Genomic DNA, 20129 nt, shown 5'->3' on the forward strand with positions numbered 1-20129 from the left:
TAGTCCCCCCGTCGCAGCCACCGCACAGACAGGCCCGTAGAGCCCCTAGAGTCCCTGAGGTGCTGGCAAACCCTGATTGGCAGCCCCCATCTTCAGCCGCACCAGTAGTTCCCCCTTTCACCGCCCAGTCTGGAGTTCGGGTTGAGACAGCTCAGATCGGATTGGCACTGTTTTTTTTTTAGCTGTTCTTCACTGCGGAGCTCTTTGACTTAGTCGTGGCAGAAACAAACCGGTGTGCCACTCAATTTATAGCCGCCAACCCAGGAAGCTTTTATGCCCAGTCTTTCCTGTAGAAACCCGTCCAAGTTTCCGAACTTAAGACTTTTCTGGGCCTTCTCCTCAACATGGGCCTGACAAAAAAGCATGAATTGCGGTCATATTGGTCCACGAACACAATTCATCACATGCCCATGTTCTCTGCTGCCATGTCCAGGACACGATTTGAGACCATCCTGCGTTTCCTGCACTTTAGTGATAACAGCACCTCTCGTCCCAGAGGCCACCCAGCTTTTGACCGGCTCCACAAAATTCGGCCCCTCATAGACCACTTTAACACCAAATTTGCAGATTTGTATACCCCTGAGCAAAACATCTGCATAGACCCCTGATACATTTTACTGGGCGCCTTGGCTTCAAACAATACATCCCAAGCAAGCGTGCCCGGTATGGGGTCAAATTGTATAAGCTCTGTGAAAGGGCTACAGGCTATACCCACAAATTTCGTGTCTATGAGGGTAAAGATCAGACCCTGGAGCCGGTCGGTTGCCCTGACTACCTGAGGAGCAGTGGGAAGACAGTCTGGGACTTGGTGTCACCCTTATTTGGCAAGGGGTACCACCTTTATGTGGACAATTCCTACACAAGTGTGCCCCTCTTCAGGCATTTGTTTCTAGAACAGATTGGCTGCTGTGGCACCGCACGACCTAGTCGCCGGGGCTTCCCCCAACGGCTCGTTACCACCCGTCTTGCAAGGGGGGAGAGGGCTGCCTTGTGTAACGAAGAACTGATCGCGGTGAAATGGAGAGACAAGCGTGATGTTTACATGCTCTCCTCCATTCACGCAGACACGACAATACAAATTGAACGGGCAACCAGTGTCATTGAAAACCCTTTCTTGGTCCACAACTATAATTTGCTCATGGGGGGGTGGACTTCAATGACCAGATGTTGGCTCCTTATTTACTCTCCCGTAGGACCAGACGCTGGTATAAGAAGGTGTGTGTATACCTAATTCAATTGGCTATGTACAATAGTTTTGTTCTCTACAGTAAGGCTGGGAGAACAGGATCCTTCCTCAAATTTCAGGAAGAGATCATCGAGAACCTCCTGTATCCAGGAGGTTCCGTGGCCCCAACCACCAGTGTAGTGAGCCGTCTACACAAGTGATATTTCCCCAATGTTGTTGCTGGTACCTCAAACCAAGCGTCACCCCGAAAAAGATGTCGTGTCTGTAGCAGGAGTGGAATAAGGTGTGACACCCGCTATTTCTGTCCTGACTGCCCTGACCACCCTGCCCTATGCTTAGGGGAGTGTTTCCGGAAGTACCACACACAGGTACACTTAGTATAGGGATTGCGTGACACAGGACAGGCACACAGGGGTCTTAGGGCCCTTTCACACAGAGCTGCTGCAAACCTCTCCTTTCACCTGGGACAAAGTGCATAATGTACTTTGCCAAATCTCTGGGCGATTTGCGCTTTGCACATTGTCCCATGGGGAAGGAGAGGTTTGTCCTATAAAAGGTAAAAAATAAATAAAAATCACAGGTAAGCAAAAAAGTTAATGTTCCAAAAGTTTAATAAAGTTTATAAAAGTTAATGTTCTGTTTTAAATGTTATATAAAGTTAATGTTAATAAATTTATTGCGTTGCTGCCTGTTTTTTTTTTACCTTCTAGGTGGACCAAGCGATCAACCAGCTGCAGCACTGATGTGCATTCTGACAGAAGCATTGCGTTGCTGTCAGATTACACAAAAGTCGGTGTATGCGGCGCTGCAAGACGAGATTTCTCCTCTGCAGTAAAAATGATACGTTTGCCGAGGCTTATGAGCTGAGGGGCGGTGTTCATATGCTTTGGCAAACACTTTGTATATAAAAAAAAAATAAAAATTCCGGCAATGATTTATTCATCCACATCGATTGATGTGAATGGAGAAATCGGGTTTGCCAGGGCATACGAGCTGAGTGGGTTTGAATGTTGGGCGGAGCTCCTATGTCCTGGCAGATGCCTTTCCCCTCCTTTTTTTTTTTTTTGCAAATTTTTTGGCAGAGATTTTTTTTATCCACATTGATCGATGCGAATGAAGAAATCTGTGCCGTTCATTTTTTCTTTCAGCCCAGAAAAAAAGAATCTCATTACCCGTATGCTCAATATAAGGAGAATAGCAGAAACTCCTAATGCTGGCCATACATGTAATGATTGTGGAGACACTCAAATGCCAGGGCAGTACAAACACCCCACAAATGACCCCATTTTGGAAAGAAGACACCCCAAGGTATTCGCTGAGGGGCATATTGAGTCCATGAAAGATTGAACTTTTTGTCCAGAATTAGCAGAAAGGGAGACTTTGTGAGAAAAAACTTAAAACAAATCGATTTCCGCTAACTTGTGCTAAAAAAAAATATCTTCTATGAACTCGCCATGCCCCTCACGGAATACCTTGGGGGTGTCTTCTTTCCAAAATGTGCAGTATTTAGGGCCCCTAAAATGCCAGGGCAGTATAAAACATGAGAAGAAGTCTGGAATCCAAATGTCTAAAAATGCCCTCCTAAAAGGTACTTATTGGAATTGTGGCCCCTTGCTGGGTGAGAGAAATATCTCTGTAAAATGACAACTTTGTATAAAAAAATGGGAAAAGTTGTATTTTACAGAGATATTTTTCTCACCCAGCATGGGTATATGTAAAAATACACCCCAAAACACATTGCCCTACTTCTTCTGAGTACGGCGATACCACATGTGTGACACTTTTTTGCAGCCTAGGTGTGCAAAGGGGCCCAAATTCCAATGAGTACCTTTACGATTTTACAGGGCAATTTTTACGCATTTGGATTCCAAACTACTTCTCACGCTTTAGGTCCCCTAAAATGCCAGGGCAGTATAAATACCCCACAAGTGACCCCATTTTGGAAAAAAGACACCCCAAGGTATTTTTGTGAGGGGCATGGCGAGTTCATGTAAAATTAATTTTTTTGTCACAAGTTAGTGGAATATGAGACTTTGTAAGAAACAAATATATATATCATTTTCCGCTAACTTGTGCCCCAAAAAATTTTATTCTAGGAGCTCGCCATGCCCCTCACGGAATACCTTGGGGTGTCTTCTTTCCAAAATGGGGTCACTTGTGGGGTATTTATACTGCCCTGGCATTTTAGGGGCCCTAAAGCGTGAGAAGTAGTTTGGAACCCAAATGCGCAAAAAATGCCCTGTGAAATCCTAAAGATACTCATTGGAATTTGGGCCCCTTTGTGTACCTAGGCTGCAAAAAAGTGTCACACATGTGGTATCGCCGTACTCAAAAGAAGTAGGGCAATGTGTTTTGGGGTGTATTTTTACATATACCGATGCTGGGTGAGATAAATATCTCTGTAAAATGACAACTTTGTATAAAAAAATGGGAAAAGTTGTCTTTTACAGAGATATTTATAACGATTTCACAGGGCATTTTCTTACGCATTTGGATTCCAAACTACTTCTCACGCTTTAGGGCCCCTAAAATGCAAGGGCAGTATAAATACCCCACAAGTGACCCTATTTTAGAAAGAAGACAGCCCAAGGTATTCCGTAAGGGGTATGGTGAGTTCATGAAAAATTTAATTTTTTGTCACAAGTTAGTGGAATATGAGACTTTGTAAGAAAAAAAAATAATAATTAAATTTCCGCTAACTTGTTACAAAAAATAAAAACTTCCATGAACTTACTATGCCCATCAGCGAATACCTTAGGGTGTCTAACTTCCGAAATGGGGTCATTTGTGGGGTGTTTCTACTGTCTGGGCATTGTAGAACCTCAGGAAACATGACAGGTGCTAAGAAAGTCAAAGTGCGTAAATTAATTCTTTTGCACCATAGTTTGTAAATGCTATAACTTTTACCCAAACCAATAAATATACACTTATTGCATTTTTTTTTTATCAAAGACATGTAGAACAATAAATTTACAGAAAAATAGATATAGAAATGTAGTTTTATTTGAAAAATTTTACAACAGAAAGTGAAAAATGTCATTTTTTGGCAAAAATTTCGGTCAATTTTGATTAATATCAAAAAAAGTAAAAATGTCAGCAGCAATGAAATACCACCAAATGAGAGCTCTATTAGTAAAAAGAAAAGGAGATAAAATTAATTTGGGTGGTAAGTTGTATGACCGAGCAATAAACCTTGAAAGTAGTGTAGTGCAGAAGTGTAAAAAGTGGTCTGGTCATTTATGGGGTTTAAGCTAGGGGGGCTGAGGTAGTTAAGGAACTGACTCTTCACTTGCTGGCTAATATATCCCACCCCTTAAAAGGTGCCATTGTCATAAGATAATCAATGATGTGGTGAATAGTTAACAGTAAAATATGTATTTATATTAATTTACACAAGTAGGGGTTCTATATGATGTCAATTATTTTTTGTTAAATGGTTTTCTGGCCTAGGAGTAGCCAACAACCCCAGTGGTCAGAAGGTGTGCCCCATTAAAAAAAAGCAACTCACCTGTCTGCAGCTCTGCCATTTGAGTGCTGCTTCCCTGATCCCGCCCAGACAGGAAGTGGCTTGGTCCCACGATGGCTGCAGCCAGTCATGGCCCTCACCAATCACATGTGGTTGAACGGCATGTCACTAGCACATGTGACCGCTTAGTTGGTTACTGGACTAAGCCATTTCCAGTTCAGCTGGCACCAGAATTGCAGAGATGGGCTAGCAGTGCTGGAACAGCGGGACTGTGGACAGGGGAGAGGCTTTTTTCTTTTATAGTGCTCCTAGGCAGACAACCAGTTAACTGTAATTGTGCTGATCTTAAGCCATGTTAACATATGCATCAGAGAATGAGGTCCAACAGAATGGGACCACACAGGCACTGTTGGTCTCCTTATGTATGAAGGATCCAGCACTGCGGCTTCCATCTTTATCAGAAACCATGACACAGATGTGAACTCCATTTTTCAAACTCCATAATTAGGAATGTATACAGAAATAAATTCCTTTAAAAATGCAGCCATGTGAATCTATTCATTGAATTTGACTTGTATTAGGAAACTAAGCACCTATGAATGGACCCTTAGTGGTCTGACATTTCTCCTGATGTCGCCGGACACTGCAAAGTTTTACTTGACTCTGAATTTCTGGGGAAACATTTGTCAGGGGTGTGACAATCGCAGTCACAGAATATGAATAAGGTTACAAAACCGTGTGAATAAGCTTACTGTACTCTATGCCTACACAGAAGTCCATTGCACCCAAGTCCATTGAATACAGACTCCATTTATTTTCTAGTCCTGCACCTAGCTATATTTCTGCTATGAAAGAATAAAAACTGTATGGCTCTTCAGTAAGTTCTGTATTTTAGATCTCGTCTGAGAATAAATGATGTAACTCATCCATTTCAATTTCTTGAACAGGAGCTCTGGTCCCCATCACTTTTTTGTTCTGGCACCATCTTCTGCTGCCTCTTCATTGGAGTTTTCCTGGTAGTCTAGAGTCTTGTTTATAGCAATGTAGAGGGGCATAGAAGAAGATGCAGTAGGTGACTTCACCAAGTCTATTACATAAAGTCTCTGACAGGAAGTTTCAACTTCTAGTTTCAGTGACCCAAAATATATAAGACTGCAGCATAGTGACTGGGCAGTGGAAAGCTCACCCGATTTAGGCCTCATGCACACGACAGTATTTTTTTGTGGTCCGCAAAAAGGGGTTCCATGATCCGTGTCCATTTTTGTTTCCATGTGTCTTCCTTTATTTTTGGATGTTCTCCAAACATGAAGGAAAGTTAAAAAAAATCTAAGTTTAGTTTGCCATGCAAATGATAGGAAAAAAACGGACGCGGATGACAATCTTGTGTGCATCTGTGTTTTTCCACGGACCCATTGACTTGAATGGGTCCGCGAACCGTTGTCCGTGAAAAAAATAGGACAGGTCCTATTTTTTTCACGGACTGGAAACACGGACGCAGATGACAAACGGTTGCATATTACGAAAAGGAGCCTCGGATCAACAAAAGAAAAAGAGAGTTTTAATCAGGTGACCCATAGCAATGTGTCTATGCAAACTGTTAGATAGGGAGGTCGCTGGTGAGAGATTCTCTTTAGGGCTCATGCACATGACCATATGTATTTTAAGGTTGGCAAAACACGGACCAGCAAAAAATGCGGATGACGTCCGTGTGCATTCTTTATTTAACAGAACAGCTGGCCCCTAACAGTCCTATCCTTGTCCATAATGTGTACAATAATAGGACATGTTCTATATTTTTTGTGGATCGGACATACTGAAACGGAATGCACACTGAGTAACTTCCGTTTTTTTTAAAGGAGTGGTTCAGCATACGGTCCGCAAAAAAACCAGAACGGACACGGAAAGAAAATACGTTTGTGTGCATGAGCCCTTAAGCACGCATTTTAAGACAAAAGGGCTGGGTATGTTTTTGTGCAGGTAATTGAAAAAGTAACATTATAACTTTTCAGTTTTTGCTCAAAAATATTGCATTAATATTTATATAAAGACTACATAAAGACACATTTAATTGTAAATGATTTGTTATAACCGTATAAACACTTTACTGCCAATTCCCAAGCAATTTGAAGCACAGGTTTACTTTACACGAAAAAAGGTTTGCATTATTGTAAGACCACTACTGCCCTCTGCTGTTCATCTAAAAATACAAAAATAAATTGCTCTCATAAAGAAAAATGTATACTATGTGTATTTAGTGATTGTTGTAACACAGTAAATTACTATGTTAAAGGGGTGCTGCAGTTTTTTTAAACTGATGATCTATCCCCTGGATAGATCATCAGTATCTGATCGGTGGGGGTCCGACACCCGGGACCTCCGCCGATCAGCTGTTTGAGAAGGCAGCAGCGCTGGCAGTAGAGCCGTGGCCTTATCGCTGTTTACCGCAGGCCCAGTGACGTCACGACTAGTATCAGTGGCCTGGGCGCGGCTAAGCTCCATTCAGGGCTCCCCGCTGCTTCAGTCCTCGTTGCTACCTACCGCGTCTCTATGTTCTGTTCCGTTATTTATTTTCTTCCTCATGGCATGGTCACGTGATACTCTTAAGCCAACTGGCTTCAGTGGGGAGGAAGAAATGAAAAAGAAAAATGTCTGGGTTATTAAATGGCTTGCCCAGGATTAGAAAATATCATGGCTGCTTTCGTCCAAAAACTGAATTGTCCCTGTCCACAAGTTGTGTACGGTATTGTAGCTGTGCCCCAGTAACTCCAAGGGAGCCAAGTTGCAATACCAGACACAACGCATGGACAGAGGTGATACTATTTTTGTAAGAAAGCAGACATGTTTTTTGAATCTTGGAAAACCCCTTTATGAGGCTAATAACCGCTCCCCTTAAAGGGGTTGTCCGGGATCAAAATATTTTCTACAAAACAGTTTACTCACTATTAATAGGTGTTTCAAGGTCCCCCCAGATGTTTTTATGTATTTTTCGACATCAGCAGTGCTCCGACAGTCCCCCACTGATTGGTGACATCTATGTTTATGTGTGAAATAACTTCCTGCCGCACTACCTTCTGGGTCCCAGCGCAGAGCAGCATCGCAGGGTTTCTGGTGACTGTCTGCTCCTCCGTGTATCCGCCCCCCTGATTAATATGCCGCCTCCTGCCGCACATATTCCTCCCCCTTCCCGCCCCTAAACTCTGCCTCCTTCACTGATAATAAAGCACTCTGCCCGGTGACGTCACCGGACCAGAGGGGCGTGGCTTAGCATGGTTTGTTGCCGCCTAGCTACCGCCCATCCATACGCTGTGAATAATTACTTTGGCTGACGTTGACGTCACCGGGCTCCTTGCGAAGCGGAAGAAGAGGCTTTGCTCTGCAGAAAGGGACCCAGTACGTCACTGACTCTTAGAAGAACGGCACTTCCGGATGAGATTTTGTGACTTGCAAAAGGGGCTTCAGAAATGTCTGTCAAAAGTAGGACAGGCATGAATGTAATATTTAGGGGACTATTATACACATACAACAATGTCCCCAATCCCTGACAAACCCTTTAAAAGAGAGAAGGCTCTCAAGCATCAGAATTTCACCATACTTGACAATTTGGTACCCACCTCCTGAGCTATCTAGGCGTGGATCTTTTCACTTTCATTTTAGTAACTTATCAGTTTTAGTTTTAAATGACAATATTTAGATTTTATTTCACTACTTCCCCTCTGTGTTAAACTGTCATTCAGGACATAGGGGATGAGTTATTAACCCCTTAACACACCATGACGTACCCATATGTCATGAGCTTTAAGGAGATATATGGAGCGGGCTCATAGGTCAACCCCTCAGATGCAATTGTCAATAGTGACCGTGGCATCTGTGTGGTTAGACAGAGAGAAGGAGCTCCCTCTGCCTTCCGATAAGAACCCCCAGGGCTGTCATAGCGAGCTGCCTAACAGGCAGCCAGTGAAAATCCCATAGAGGTGAAAACCCCATTGAAGTTACCTAAGGTAACTAAAAAATACAGCAATAAAAGTAAAAAAAAATATATAGATTATAAATATTAACAATTCAAATCAGCCCCCTTTCAAAATTTTACATATAAAAATAAACATAATTGGTATCACCACATTCAAAAATGTCCTATGAACTATTAAAATATAAAAAACAATATTTATCATGAGAAATGAATGCCGTAATGGGAAAAAATAGCTGATTTGCTGCTTTTGGTCATGTTTCGCACCCCAAATATTGCATTAAAAAGGTGATTGAAAAGTCGTTTGTATCCAAAAATGGTGCCATTAAAAACTGCCACTCACCCTGCAAAAAAAATGAGCCCTAACACAGCTCCCTAGATGGAAAAGTAATAGTTATGGTTGTCAGAATATGTTGACATGGTTTTTATTTATTTTCTAGATGTCAGACTTAAAGGATAACTGTCACACTTAGACCCTAATTTCAATTTTCATATATGCAGTTACTAATAACATGATGTTCCAGAATCAGTTACTATTAGACCCCATATTTAATAAGATTCAGCCCTTAGCAACCAGTCTGCATAAAACTGCAATTTCACTATTCAGTTAAGATGGCCGCCACTGCCCTCACCCTGAGGCTAATCCCGCCTGCCCTCACTAGCCAGTAAAAATAGCCCCCAAAAGTGTCAGTAACCAGAGCCCTCCCCCCTAAAGGGTTAATCTCCTGCAGCACAAAGGGGTCCTCTTACCACATATTGCTTTCATTTATACACTGAGCAGATGGCAGATCTCCCTTCCCTGGCCTGCGCTGCTTCAGCTCTGCATTGTCCCAGTCTGCTGAGTGAGGGAGCATCTGCCAAGCGCAGGGACAGGGAGAAGTGCACACAGCCCAGGCACTGTTATCAGCTGCTGGGGAGGACCTGGCTTTAATCATTTACTTACAGTCCCTGGCTGTCAGTAATCTGACCTTGCACGCTGCGTGCTTCTGCGTCCTCCGTCCTTCAACAGATAGACGGACCATGCATAGCAACCCTATTTTAAGCAGAGGTAAAAGTAGGCAGTACAGGGAACAAAACTGTGGAATTAAGGGGTAATTGAATACACAGTGAAATAGGGCCACCAAGGAGATATCACCACAATCCAATACTCCCAAAAAAATATATATATGACAGTTATACTTTAAAAGGTTTCTACCACTTCAGTTTGACCAAATTAGCTTTCAGACACTAGCGATCTGCTATGATCTGCTAGTGTCTATCTCCATAACCATGCAATTCTTAGACCTGTGTGTGGAGCCGTTTGATTAAAAAACTAACTTTTATTCCTATGCAAATGAGCCTCTAGGTGCTATGGGGCGTATTTTCAGCACCTAGAGGCTCTGTCTACTCACACTGTATGCCAGCCCATCTCGTCTTGAATGCCTGCCTCCATCACAGCCATCGGACGAATTCTCGCGCCTGCGCCGTTCACGTCTGTCATCGGCGCAGTGAGTAAATGATACGCTCCTGGTGCTGGATTCCTCACTGCGCCTGCGCCGACTACGTCACAGTGAGGAAGCCGGCATCAGGAGAGCGGCCTTCACTCACTGCGCCTGTGCCGAAGACAGAAGTGAACGGCGCAGGCGGGTGAATTCGCCCAATGGCTGTGATGGAGGCAGGCATTCAAGACGAGATGGGCGGGCATACAGTGTGAGTAGACCGAGCCTCTAGGTGCTGAAAAGACGCCCCATAGCACCTAGAGGCTCATTTGCATAGGAATAAAAGTTAGTTTTTTGATCAAACGGCTCCACACACAGGTCAATAAGAATTGCATAGTTATGGAGATCAGACACTAGCAGATCGCTAGTGTCTGAAAGCTAATTTGGTCAACCTGAAGTGGTAGAAACCCTTTAAAGGCTATGTACACCTTTGGGGACAATTTTTTTTATTACTGCATTATACTTGAGCTAAAAAACATTTTTTTCAATTGGTCTTTATTAACAATATGGAATCCTTTTTTCTGTACAATGCTGACATGCTCTACTAGCTAGGAGAAATAGAAGTTAGGAGCAGCACTGCAGTCGGCTTATGCAGAGTTCTGATGGTGTGATGCAGCAGCTGGACAGGAGACCCCAGATCCAAGGCGGTCCACAGAGCAGTCGAAAAAAGTAGAGGGTCACAGCAGCATATCCATCCAAAAATCTTTATTGTGCGAGATACCAAGGCACAGTGTACAAAATCACACAACATTTAGGCTAGGTTAAGCCTTACACTTGACAAAGGCTTAAAGGAAACCTGTCACCGGGATTTTGTGTATAGAGCTGAGGACATGGGTTGCTAGATGGCCGCGAGCACATCCGCAATACCCAGTCCCCATAGCTCTGTGTGCTTTTATTGTGTAACAAAACCGATTTTGATCCATATGCAAATTAACCTGAGATGAGTCCTGTACATGAGATGAGTCAGGGACAGGACTCATCTCAGGTTAATTTGCATATGTATCAAATCGTTTTTTTTACACAATGAAAGCACACAGAGCTATGGGGACTGGGTATTGCGGATGTGCTAGCGGCCATCTAACAACCCATGTCCTCAGCTCTATACACAAAATCCCGGTGACAGGTTCCCTTTAACCTAGCCGAAATGTTGTGTGATTTTGTACACTGTGCCATGGTATCTCGCACAATAAAGATTTTTGGATGGATATGCTGCTGTGACCCTCTACTTTTTTCGAATGCTCTACTAGCTGTCACAGTCACCAATAACTTGGTAAATTAGGTTAAAATAGTGTGAGACTGGCACTCAATTATGTGGATCACACAGAACGTGGCAATTTATTGCAGCAATAATTGATATAAAAACACATGTAAAAATAAAATGCAATAATAAAAATACAATTAAATCATACAAATAATCGCAGATAGTGTGCACACTGGTGCAAACTGCATGGGGTGTATAGATATCTGGTCCTTCAGCTGATTGACTTATAAAAGCACAATAAGTTCATAAAGAATACATCCAGGTATAGGGCTAGAGGAGTTGAATCGATATATAACCCGTTTTGTAAAATGTCTCTGCGTAACTTTGATGATATTCCCTGTATTAGGGATGACACGGACGACAAGTATGGTCAGAGGTGGGACCTTGATCTGCCGGTTGATGTAATTATTGCGTGTGGTTTAGTGGTAGGGCGTGAGGTAGTAACTTACCCCCGTGATATCGGGGAAGCCGCTGAAATTTCCACTCACCACTCAGTGCCGGCGTCTCCTCCTCCCGCTTAGCGTCCTCGACCGAGACTTCCGCGTCACGTGATGTCTGTCTCGCGGGACTTGCTGTTTGGTCCGGTCTTTCGTACCGCTGTTACTTTCAAAGATTTGTATGGAGCGCTCCATAGGTGATATAATCTTTAGTCCTGTGCACTAGGTCCGGATCTTTCTTTATGGGGGTGAACTCTGCCAGACGCGTTTCAGGGACCTCTCTCCCCTTCCTCAGTGGCTCAACCCCCATTCAAATGTCACTTCCTTTTATAGTTCACCTGGAATTAATGAAAATCTGGACAGGAATCCGCTTTTTTCCATTATCTGAATCTCAATGCGTTTTATGTGCGGTTTTTGATGGCTTTCTGAGGTTTTTGCATATTCTTCCCATCTATTTGCGATTAGATCATGTGCTAAAAGAGATATCTCTATGATGTTGCTATCTCATAAAACATTAAAAAATACACTAAAGAATATGTAACAATCTAACAATATATAAACATATACATATAACTATATATTTATTCCATGGGTATAATACCCATATATATTTTATAAACCACGTTCACATAAGGGCATCTGCGATGAAAAATTTAAAAGAGATTTAAAAAAAAAAAAAAAATTTATGACAATACAACATGTGTAATGCTTTAAAAAGACGACCATATAAAAATATGTATAAACCAATAAAAAAATCACTGCCAATAGTGGAATATCTTTGGAGATGAAGTGTCCTACAACAGAGGGGACAAAAACATAGCCTAATTCAAACCATCTTGTCTCTGATTCGTACTCTTTCTGTTATTGTTGTAGGAAAGGAGGATGAAAATAGAAAAAATGTCCAGGGCAGAATCCCGACACATATACGAGTTTGGAAGTCTATTACCGGCAGGCCTGAATGCTGAACTTGAAATTTTTGGTTTTCTCTAGATCATGGGGGGTGTGCCCCCCATCCAATGGGGGATCAGATGTCTGGCCGTTTACTGGCACTCTGATTCCCCCTTGGAGGCGGGCCCATCCTCCTTTCCTACAACAATAACAGAAAGAGTACGAATCAGAGACAAGATGGTTTGAATTAGGCTATGTTTTTGTCCCCTCTGTTGTAGGACACTTCATCTCCAAAGATATTCCACTATTGGCAGTGATTTTTTTATTGGTTTATACATATTTTTATATGGTCGTCTTTTTAAAGCATTACACATGTTGTATTGTCATAAAAAATTTTTTTTTTTTTAAATCTCTTTTAAATTTTTCATCGCAGATGCCCTTATGTGAACGTGGTTTATAAAATATATATGGGTATTATACCCATGGAATAAATATATAGTTATATGTATATGTTTATATATTGTTATATTGTTACATATTCTTTAGTGTATTTTTTAATGTTTTATGAGATAGCAACATCATAGAGATATCTCTTTTAGCACATGATCTAATTGCAAATAGATGGGAAGAATATGCAAAAAACGCAGAAAGCCATCAAAAACCGCACATAAAACGCATTGAGATTCAGATAATGGAAAAAAGCGGATTCCTGTCCAGATTTTCATTAATTCCAGGTGAACTATAAAAGGAAGTGACATTTGAATGGGGGTTGAGCCACTGAGGAAGGGGAGAGAGGTCCCTGAAACGCGTCTGGCAGAGTTCACCCCCATAAAGAAAGATCCGGACCTAGTGCACAGGACTAAAGATTATATCACCTACGGAGTGCTCCATACAAATCTTTGAAAGTAACAGCGGTACGAAAGACCGGACCAAACAGCAAGTCCCGCGAGACAGACATCACGTGACGCGGAAGTCTCGGTAGAGGACGCTAAGCGGGAGGAGGAGACGCCGGCACTGAGTGGTGAGTGGAAATTTCAGCGGCTTCCCCGATATCACGGGGGTAAGTCACTACCTCACGCCCTACCACTAAACCACACGCAATAATTACATCAACCGGAAGATCAAGGTCCCGCCTCTGACCATACTTGTCGTCCATGTCATCCCTAATACAGGGAATATCATCAAAGGTACGCAGAGACATTTTACAAAACGGGATATATATCGATTCAACTCCTCTAGCCCTATACCTGGATGTATTCTTTATGAACTTATTGTGCTTTTATAAGTCAATCAGCTGAAGGACCAGATATCTATACACCCCATGCAGTTTGCACCAGTGTGCACACTATCTGCGATTATTTGTATGATTTAATTGTATTTTTATTATTGTATTTTATTTTTACATGTGTTTTTATATCAATTATTGCTGCAATAAATTGCCACGTTCTGTGTGATCCACATAATTGAGTGCCAGTCTCACACTATTTTAACCTATATTCCCTTACACTGATTGGGTGATCAGTTTTTGGACTAGAGCACCAGCTCCATACCATAAAGAAGGTGAGCTATCCACTTTAGTGTTACCAACTTGGTAAATTAACTTCTACTGTAAAAAAAACCTTTGTACCGAACTCGGGTTCCAAGGTACCACTTGCAACTGAACCCAAGTTTGATACAAAGGTTTTTTACAGTACAAATTAATTTCCGAAGTTATTACACAAAGTCTCGCGAGATTTCGCGAAGCAATAACTTCGGCTCATCGGAATCACTACATTCTAATGCTGTACGGAGCGCCCGCTAGTACAGTATAAAATCAAAGTTTTATGCGAATCGACTTCGGATGAAGCATCCAAAGTCAATTCGCTCATCCCTAGTGACAGCTGCTGAAACGTATGGGACCTCTTGCTGTGTCTGGTATCTGGTATGGGCGAGCGGGGCTTTACTAATTACTTCCGGTTTCCGTGAATGCGGCCGCACTCCGTCACGTTGTTTGTACGTAAAACGGGCACGTTAGGAAATTCTTTAGAAAACAGATAAAATAATTTCAAGGTTGTTGTGAGAGAAAGTTGGTACTGAGATAAAAAACAACAACATTCTTCTCCACACTAAACAATAGAAGAGCAGGCCGCAGTCTTTAGGTAATAAACAACCACTGTGTACTCCCATTAGAAAGTAATGTCACTGGGGGAGAGTTATCAAACTGGTGTAAAGTAGAACTGGCTTAGTTGCCCATAGCAACCAATCAGATTCCTCCTTTTACACCAGTTTGATAAATCTCCCCCAGTGACATTACTTTCTAATGGGAGTACACAGTGGTTGTTTATTACCTAAAGACTGCGGCTTGCTCTTCTATTGTTTAGTGTGGAGAAGAATGTTGTTGTTTTTTATCTCAGTACCAACTTTCTCTCACAACAACCTTGAAATTATTTTATCTGTTTTCTAAAGAATTTCCTAACGTGCCCGTTTTACGTACAAACAAGTTCGTGACGGAGTGCGGCCGCATTCACGGAAACCGGAAGTAATTAGTAAAGCCCCGCTCGCCCATACCAGGCTCAGTCCACAGTGCACTAGAGCGCCCCCTGCAGCACTGCGCGTCACCTCTGGCAGGCCACTCCCCCACCGCATGCGCCTGTCAGTCTCGTTCCATGCGAGAGCTCGTCACCGGTCACGTGATGTAAACCAAGATGGCGGCGCCCACGGCCAAAACGTGAAGCTACTTCGAGAATCGGCTACCACCTGATATTTCATATATCAAGCAAGATGTCGCGATTGATCGTCAAGAATCTCCCGAATGGGGTATTTGTTTAATAGTTAACGATGTCAATTTCCCAGAGCTGTCAGGGACTGCTGCCGTGTTTATGGCTTTCACGTGTACTCATGTGTCCATATTTCTCTCGGTCACTAAGTTATCATCAGAGCTTTCCTGATGCTGTTCATATCTCGTTGAGCCGGCCTTTTCAAATGGATCAATTAGCAGCAACTCGTGTTTTCTGTGGGGCTTCTGTCTTGAGGAAAAGGATCTTCATTGCATACTGTTTGCAATAAATTCACAAACTTCTAGTAGGAATAACAGAGGAATGGCACAGCATAGAGTCAGAAGGTTACATGCTCTAGACTTATTACATGGTGAAGGCAAGCGTCAGGAAGGTGGCAAGGCCTGTTTAAATTAAAGGCCATATTTAGACTTGTCACAACTGATATACGAATAGAGCCTCCAGAATCATTACATGGGGAACGCAAGTAGTTACTAAAACGGACGTCCGGAGAGGTGACAGGTCCTGTTTAATTGTAGATGGTAGAATATGTGAAGCACTGCTTCATAGGTATAAGCCTCTCATCATGGATTCGTTCTCCATGGACTGCACACTGATCCATTGATTTTAATGTGTTATTCACACGTCAGTGGTTTTACACCGACCGTGGAAAAACAGACACCTGCACTACATTGGGCCAAACACACACGTTTAACTCTATAGGTCCTATTTGAGGTTTTCCCTGACCACTAGTAGGAGATGCTCTGGAAATCTCTTTGTCACCTTAGCAGTGCAAGTGGAATATGGATGACAGAGGGCAGAAACAACGGACACACGGACCTAACACTGACCATCTCTTCACGGATGTCATCACCTATGTGACCTGATTTCAAATGTGCATGTAAGCTGCACAGCACACTTTTACATACAGTGCACTCTGAACAAGAACTGTGTGCAGAAATATCGCTTTTCAGCTTAGGTGCTCACTCTCTCACTCGCTGAGAGTGAGCACCTGAAAAGCGATATTTCTGCACACAGTTCGTGCATGTCCGGAATAACCAGTAATGCAGATGACTGTTTGTAAATCGCGGGGATGCATGTCCGCGATAACCAGGAGTGCAAGTGACTGTTTGTGTATAGCGGGGATGCATATCCGTGATAACCAGGAGTGCACTTGACTGTTTGTAAATCGTGGGGATGCATGTCCACAATAACCAGTAGTGCACGTGACTGTTTGTGTATAGCGGGGATGCATGTGCGTACAAATGTGTATATAGTATATATAATTAAAATTTATAGTGCCCCCATTGTGGTGTGTGTATATACAGTACAGACCAAAAGTTTGGACACACCTTCTCATTCAAAGAGTTTTCTTTATTTTCATGACTATGAAAATGGTAGATTCACACTGAAGGCATCAAAACTATGAATTAACACATGTGGAATTATATACATAACAAAAAAGTGTGAAACAACTGAAAATGTCATATTCTAGGTTCTTCAAAGTAGCCACCTTTTGCTTTGATTACTGCTTTTCACACTCTTGGCATTCTCTTGATGAGCTTCAAGAGGTAGTGTATCCTGTCCGATCATTGGTGGCAGTGGAGAAGCATCATACTTACCGGCTGCTGCGATGTCTGTGACCGGCCGGGAGCTCCTCCTACTGGTAAGTGACAGATCATTAAGCAATGCGCCGCACAGACCTGTCACTTACCAGTAGGAGGAGCTCCCGGCCGGTCACAGACATCGCAGCAGCCAGCAGGTAAGTATGATGCTTCTAATATTGCTAAGTAGCATCCTGGTTGCCATGGTTACCGATCAGAGCCCCAGCGATTAAACTGGGACTCCGATCGGAACTCTCCGCTGCCACCAATGATCGGGGGGGGGGGGGGGGTGCACACTGTGAGTTAAATACCACTTGAGGGGTTAATTGTGCGTATCATATCCCCCTGTAAAAGATCGGGGGCTGCCAGGCAGCAGGGGGCAGTCATGTACACAGTTTGTAGTATATTCTAACTAAAAGCGTCCCCATCACCATGGGAACGCCTCTGTGTTAGAATATACTGTCGGATATGAGTTTTCACGATGTAACTCAAATCCGATGGTATATTCTAACATAGAGGCGTTCCCATGGTGATGGGGACGCTTCAAGTTAAAATATACCATCGGATTGGAGAAAACTCTGATCCGATGGTATAAAAGGGACTCCTGACTTTACATTGAAAGTCAATGGGGACGGATCCGTTTGCAATTGCACCATATTGTGTCAACGTCAAATGGATCCGTCCCCATTGACTTGCATTCTAATTCAGGACGGATCAGTTTGGCTCCGCATGGCCAGGCGGACACCAAAACAATTTTTTTTCATGTCCGTGGATCCTCCAAAAATCAAGGAAGACCCACGGACCAAAAAAACGATCACGGACCATCGGAACCCCGTTTTGCGGACCGTGAAAAAATACTGTCGTGTGCATGAGGCCTTATAGGCCTAAATTCTGATGACAGAATTCCTTTAAATGCTTTACTGTAACTGATGAGTGCAGAAATTAAAATGTATTTAATACACAATGGTTTTGTTGTCTTGTCTTCGTAAGATGAAGGAAGATAGATTCCGAGAACTTTTTGCTGCATTTGGGAATTTAACCGATTGCACCCTGAAATATACGAACGATGGCAAGTTCCGAAAATTTGGCTTCATTGGTTTTAGCTCAGAAGATGATGCCAAAGCAGCACTGAGCCACTTCAACAAGAGCTTCATTGACACATCCCGTATTTCTGTGAGTAAGCCAAATATATCGCTGATGGTCAGGAGTAGGATGATGCATCTGGTTACTTCATTCATTTTTCCCCCCATAGGTGGAACTATGTAAAGCATTTGGTGATCCTACTAAGGGAAAGGCATGGAGCAAGTACTCTCAGAGTAAAAGCAAGGATGTGACAAAGAATGAGCGTGTAGCAAAGACAGCAGAAGACAGTGAGAAGGTAAGGTGACAAGTAGGGCTGTGTGATTAAACAAGTTAATTCAATTAATTCACTTTCATTCAGCCACCCGCACTCATCAGACAATGGGGGGCATATGGCTATCGTCTGTGGTGAGACAGCCCCTTTAATGCATGCACGGGCTGCAGAGAGCCACACATTTTGCGCTGATACACCCCTCCACATCGCAGCGGGAGCTGGCTGCAGGGGCAGGTGGAGACAGGTATGGTAGAGAGAGGGCACTGCTGCAGAGTATCCCTACCAGTTGACTAAGGAAGATTGAACCAGAATGAGCCCACGGAATCCGCGGCTGCACATGGCTGCTGAGAACCAGGGCATCAGGATATCTAATGTATATAGAGGGAGGAATGGAGGAGGGTATGTAATGTATATAGATACTCTCCTCCATTCCTCCTCTATATACTTTATATACAGTCCTCCCTGTATATACATTATAGACCCTCCTCCAGTCCTCTTTCTCTATACACTATAGACCCTTTTCTAGTCCTCCTTCTATATACATTATATACCCTCCTTCAATCCACCCTCTATATACATTGTATATCCTCCTCCAGTCCTTCCTCTATATACCTTCCTCCAGTCCACCCTCTATATACATGGTATATCCTCCTCCAGTCCACCCTCTATATACATGGTATATCCTCCTCCAGTCCACCCTCTATATACATGGTATATCCTCCTCCAGTCCACCCTCTATATACATGGTATATCCTCCTCCAGTCCACCCTCTATATACATGGTATATCCTCCTCCAGTCCACCCTCTATATACATGGTATATCCTCCTCCAGTCCTTCCTCTATATACATTATATAACCTCCTCCAGTCCTTCCTCTATATACATGGTATACCCTCCTCCAGCCCTCCCTCTATATACATGGTATACCCTTCTCCAGCCCTCCCTCTATATACATGGTATACTCTCCTCCAGCCCTCCCTCTATATACATGGTATACCCTCCCTCTATATACATGGTATACCCTCCTCCAGTCCACCCTCTATATACATGGTATACCCTCCTCCAGTCCGCCCTCTATATACATGGTATACCCTCCTCCAGTCCACCCTCTATATACATGGTATACCCTCCTCCAGTCCACCCTCTATATACATGGTATACCCTCCTCCAGTCCACCCTCTATATACATGGTATACCCTCCTCCAGTCCACCCTCTATATACATGGTATACCCTCCTCCAGTCCACCCTCTATATACATGGTATACCCTCCTCCAGCCCTCCCTCTATATACATGGTATACCCTCCTCCAGCCCTCCCTCTATATACATGGTATACCCTCCTCCAGTCCTCCCTCTATATACATGGTATACCCTCCTCCAGTCCACCCTCTATGTACACGGTATACCCTCCTCCAGCCCTCCCTCTATGTACACGGTATACCCTCCTCCAGTCCACCCTCTATATACACGGTATACCCTCCTCCAGTCCACCCTCTATATACACGGTATACCCTCCTCCAGTCCACCCACCCTCTATATACACGGTATACCCTCCTCCAGTCCACCCTCTATATACACGGTATACCCTCCTCCAGTCCACCCTCTATATACACGGTATACCCTCCTCCAGTCCACCCTCTATATACACGGTATACCCTCCTCCAGTCCACCCTCTATATACACGGTATACCCTCCTCCAGTCCACCCTCTATATACACGGTATACCCTCCTCCAGTCC

The 20129-nt window shown here is 43.2% G+C and overlaps 1 protein-coding gene across 1 annotated transcript in view; it reads left to right on the forward strand.

The window, feature by feature from the left end:
* The first annotated feature begins 15354 nt into the window (after positions 1 to 15354).
* RBM19 (RNA binding motif protein 19) overlaps positions 15355 to 20129 on the forward strand; it is a 71002-nt gene continuing 66227 nt past the window's right edge. Inside the window, 3 exon segments of the mRNA XM_044275319.1 lie at positions 15355 to 15476; positions 18028 to 18210; positions 18290 to 18415. Coding sequence (XP_044131254.1) covers positions 15441 to 15476; positions 18028 to 18210; positions 18290 to 18415 — 345 coding nt within the window. The 5' untranslated portion in view covers positions 15355 to 15440.

This window comes from Bufo gargarizans, chromosome 1 (assembly GCF_014858855.1).
Source record: "Bufo gargarizans isolate SCDJY-AF-19 chromosome 1, ASM1485885v1, whole genome shotgun sequence".
Lineage (NCBI taxonomy): Eukaryota > Metazoa > Chordata > Amphibia > Anura > Bufonidae > Bufo > Bufo gargarizans.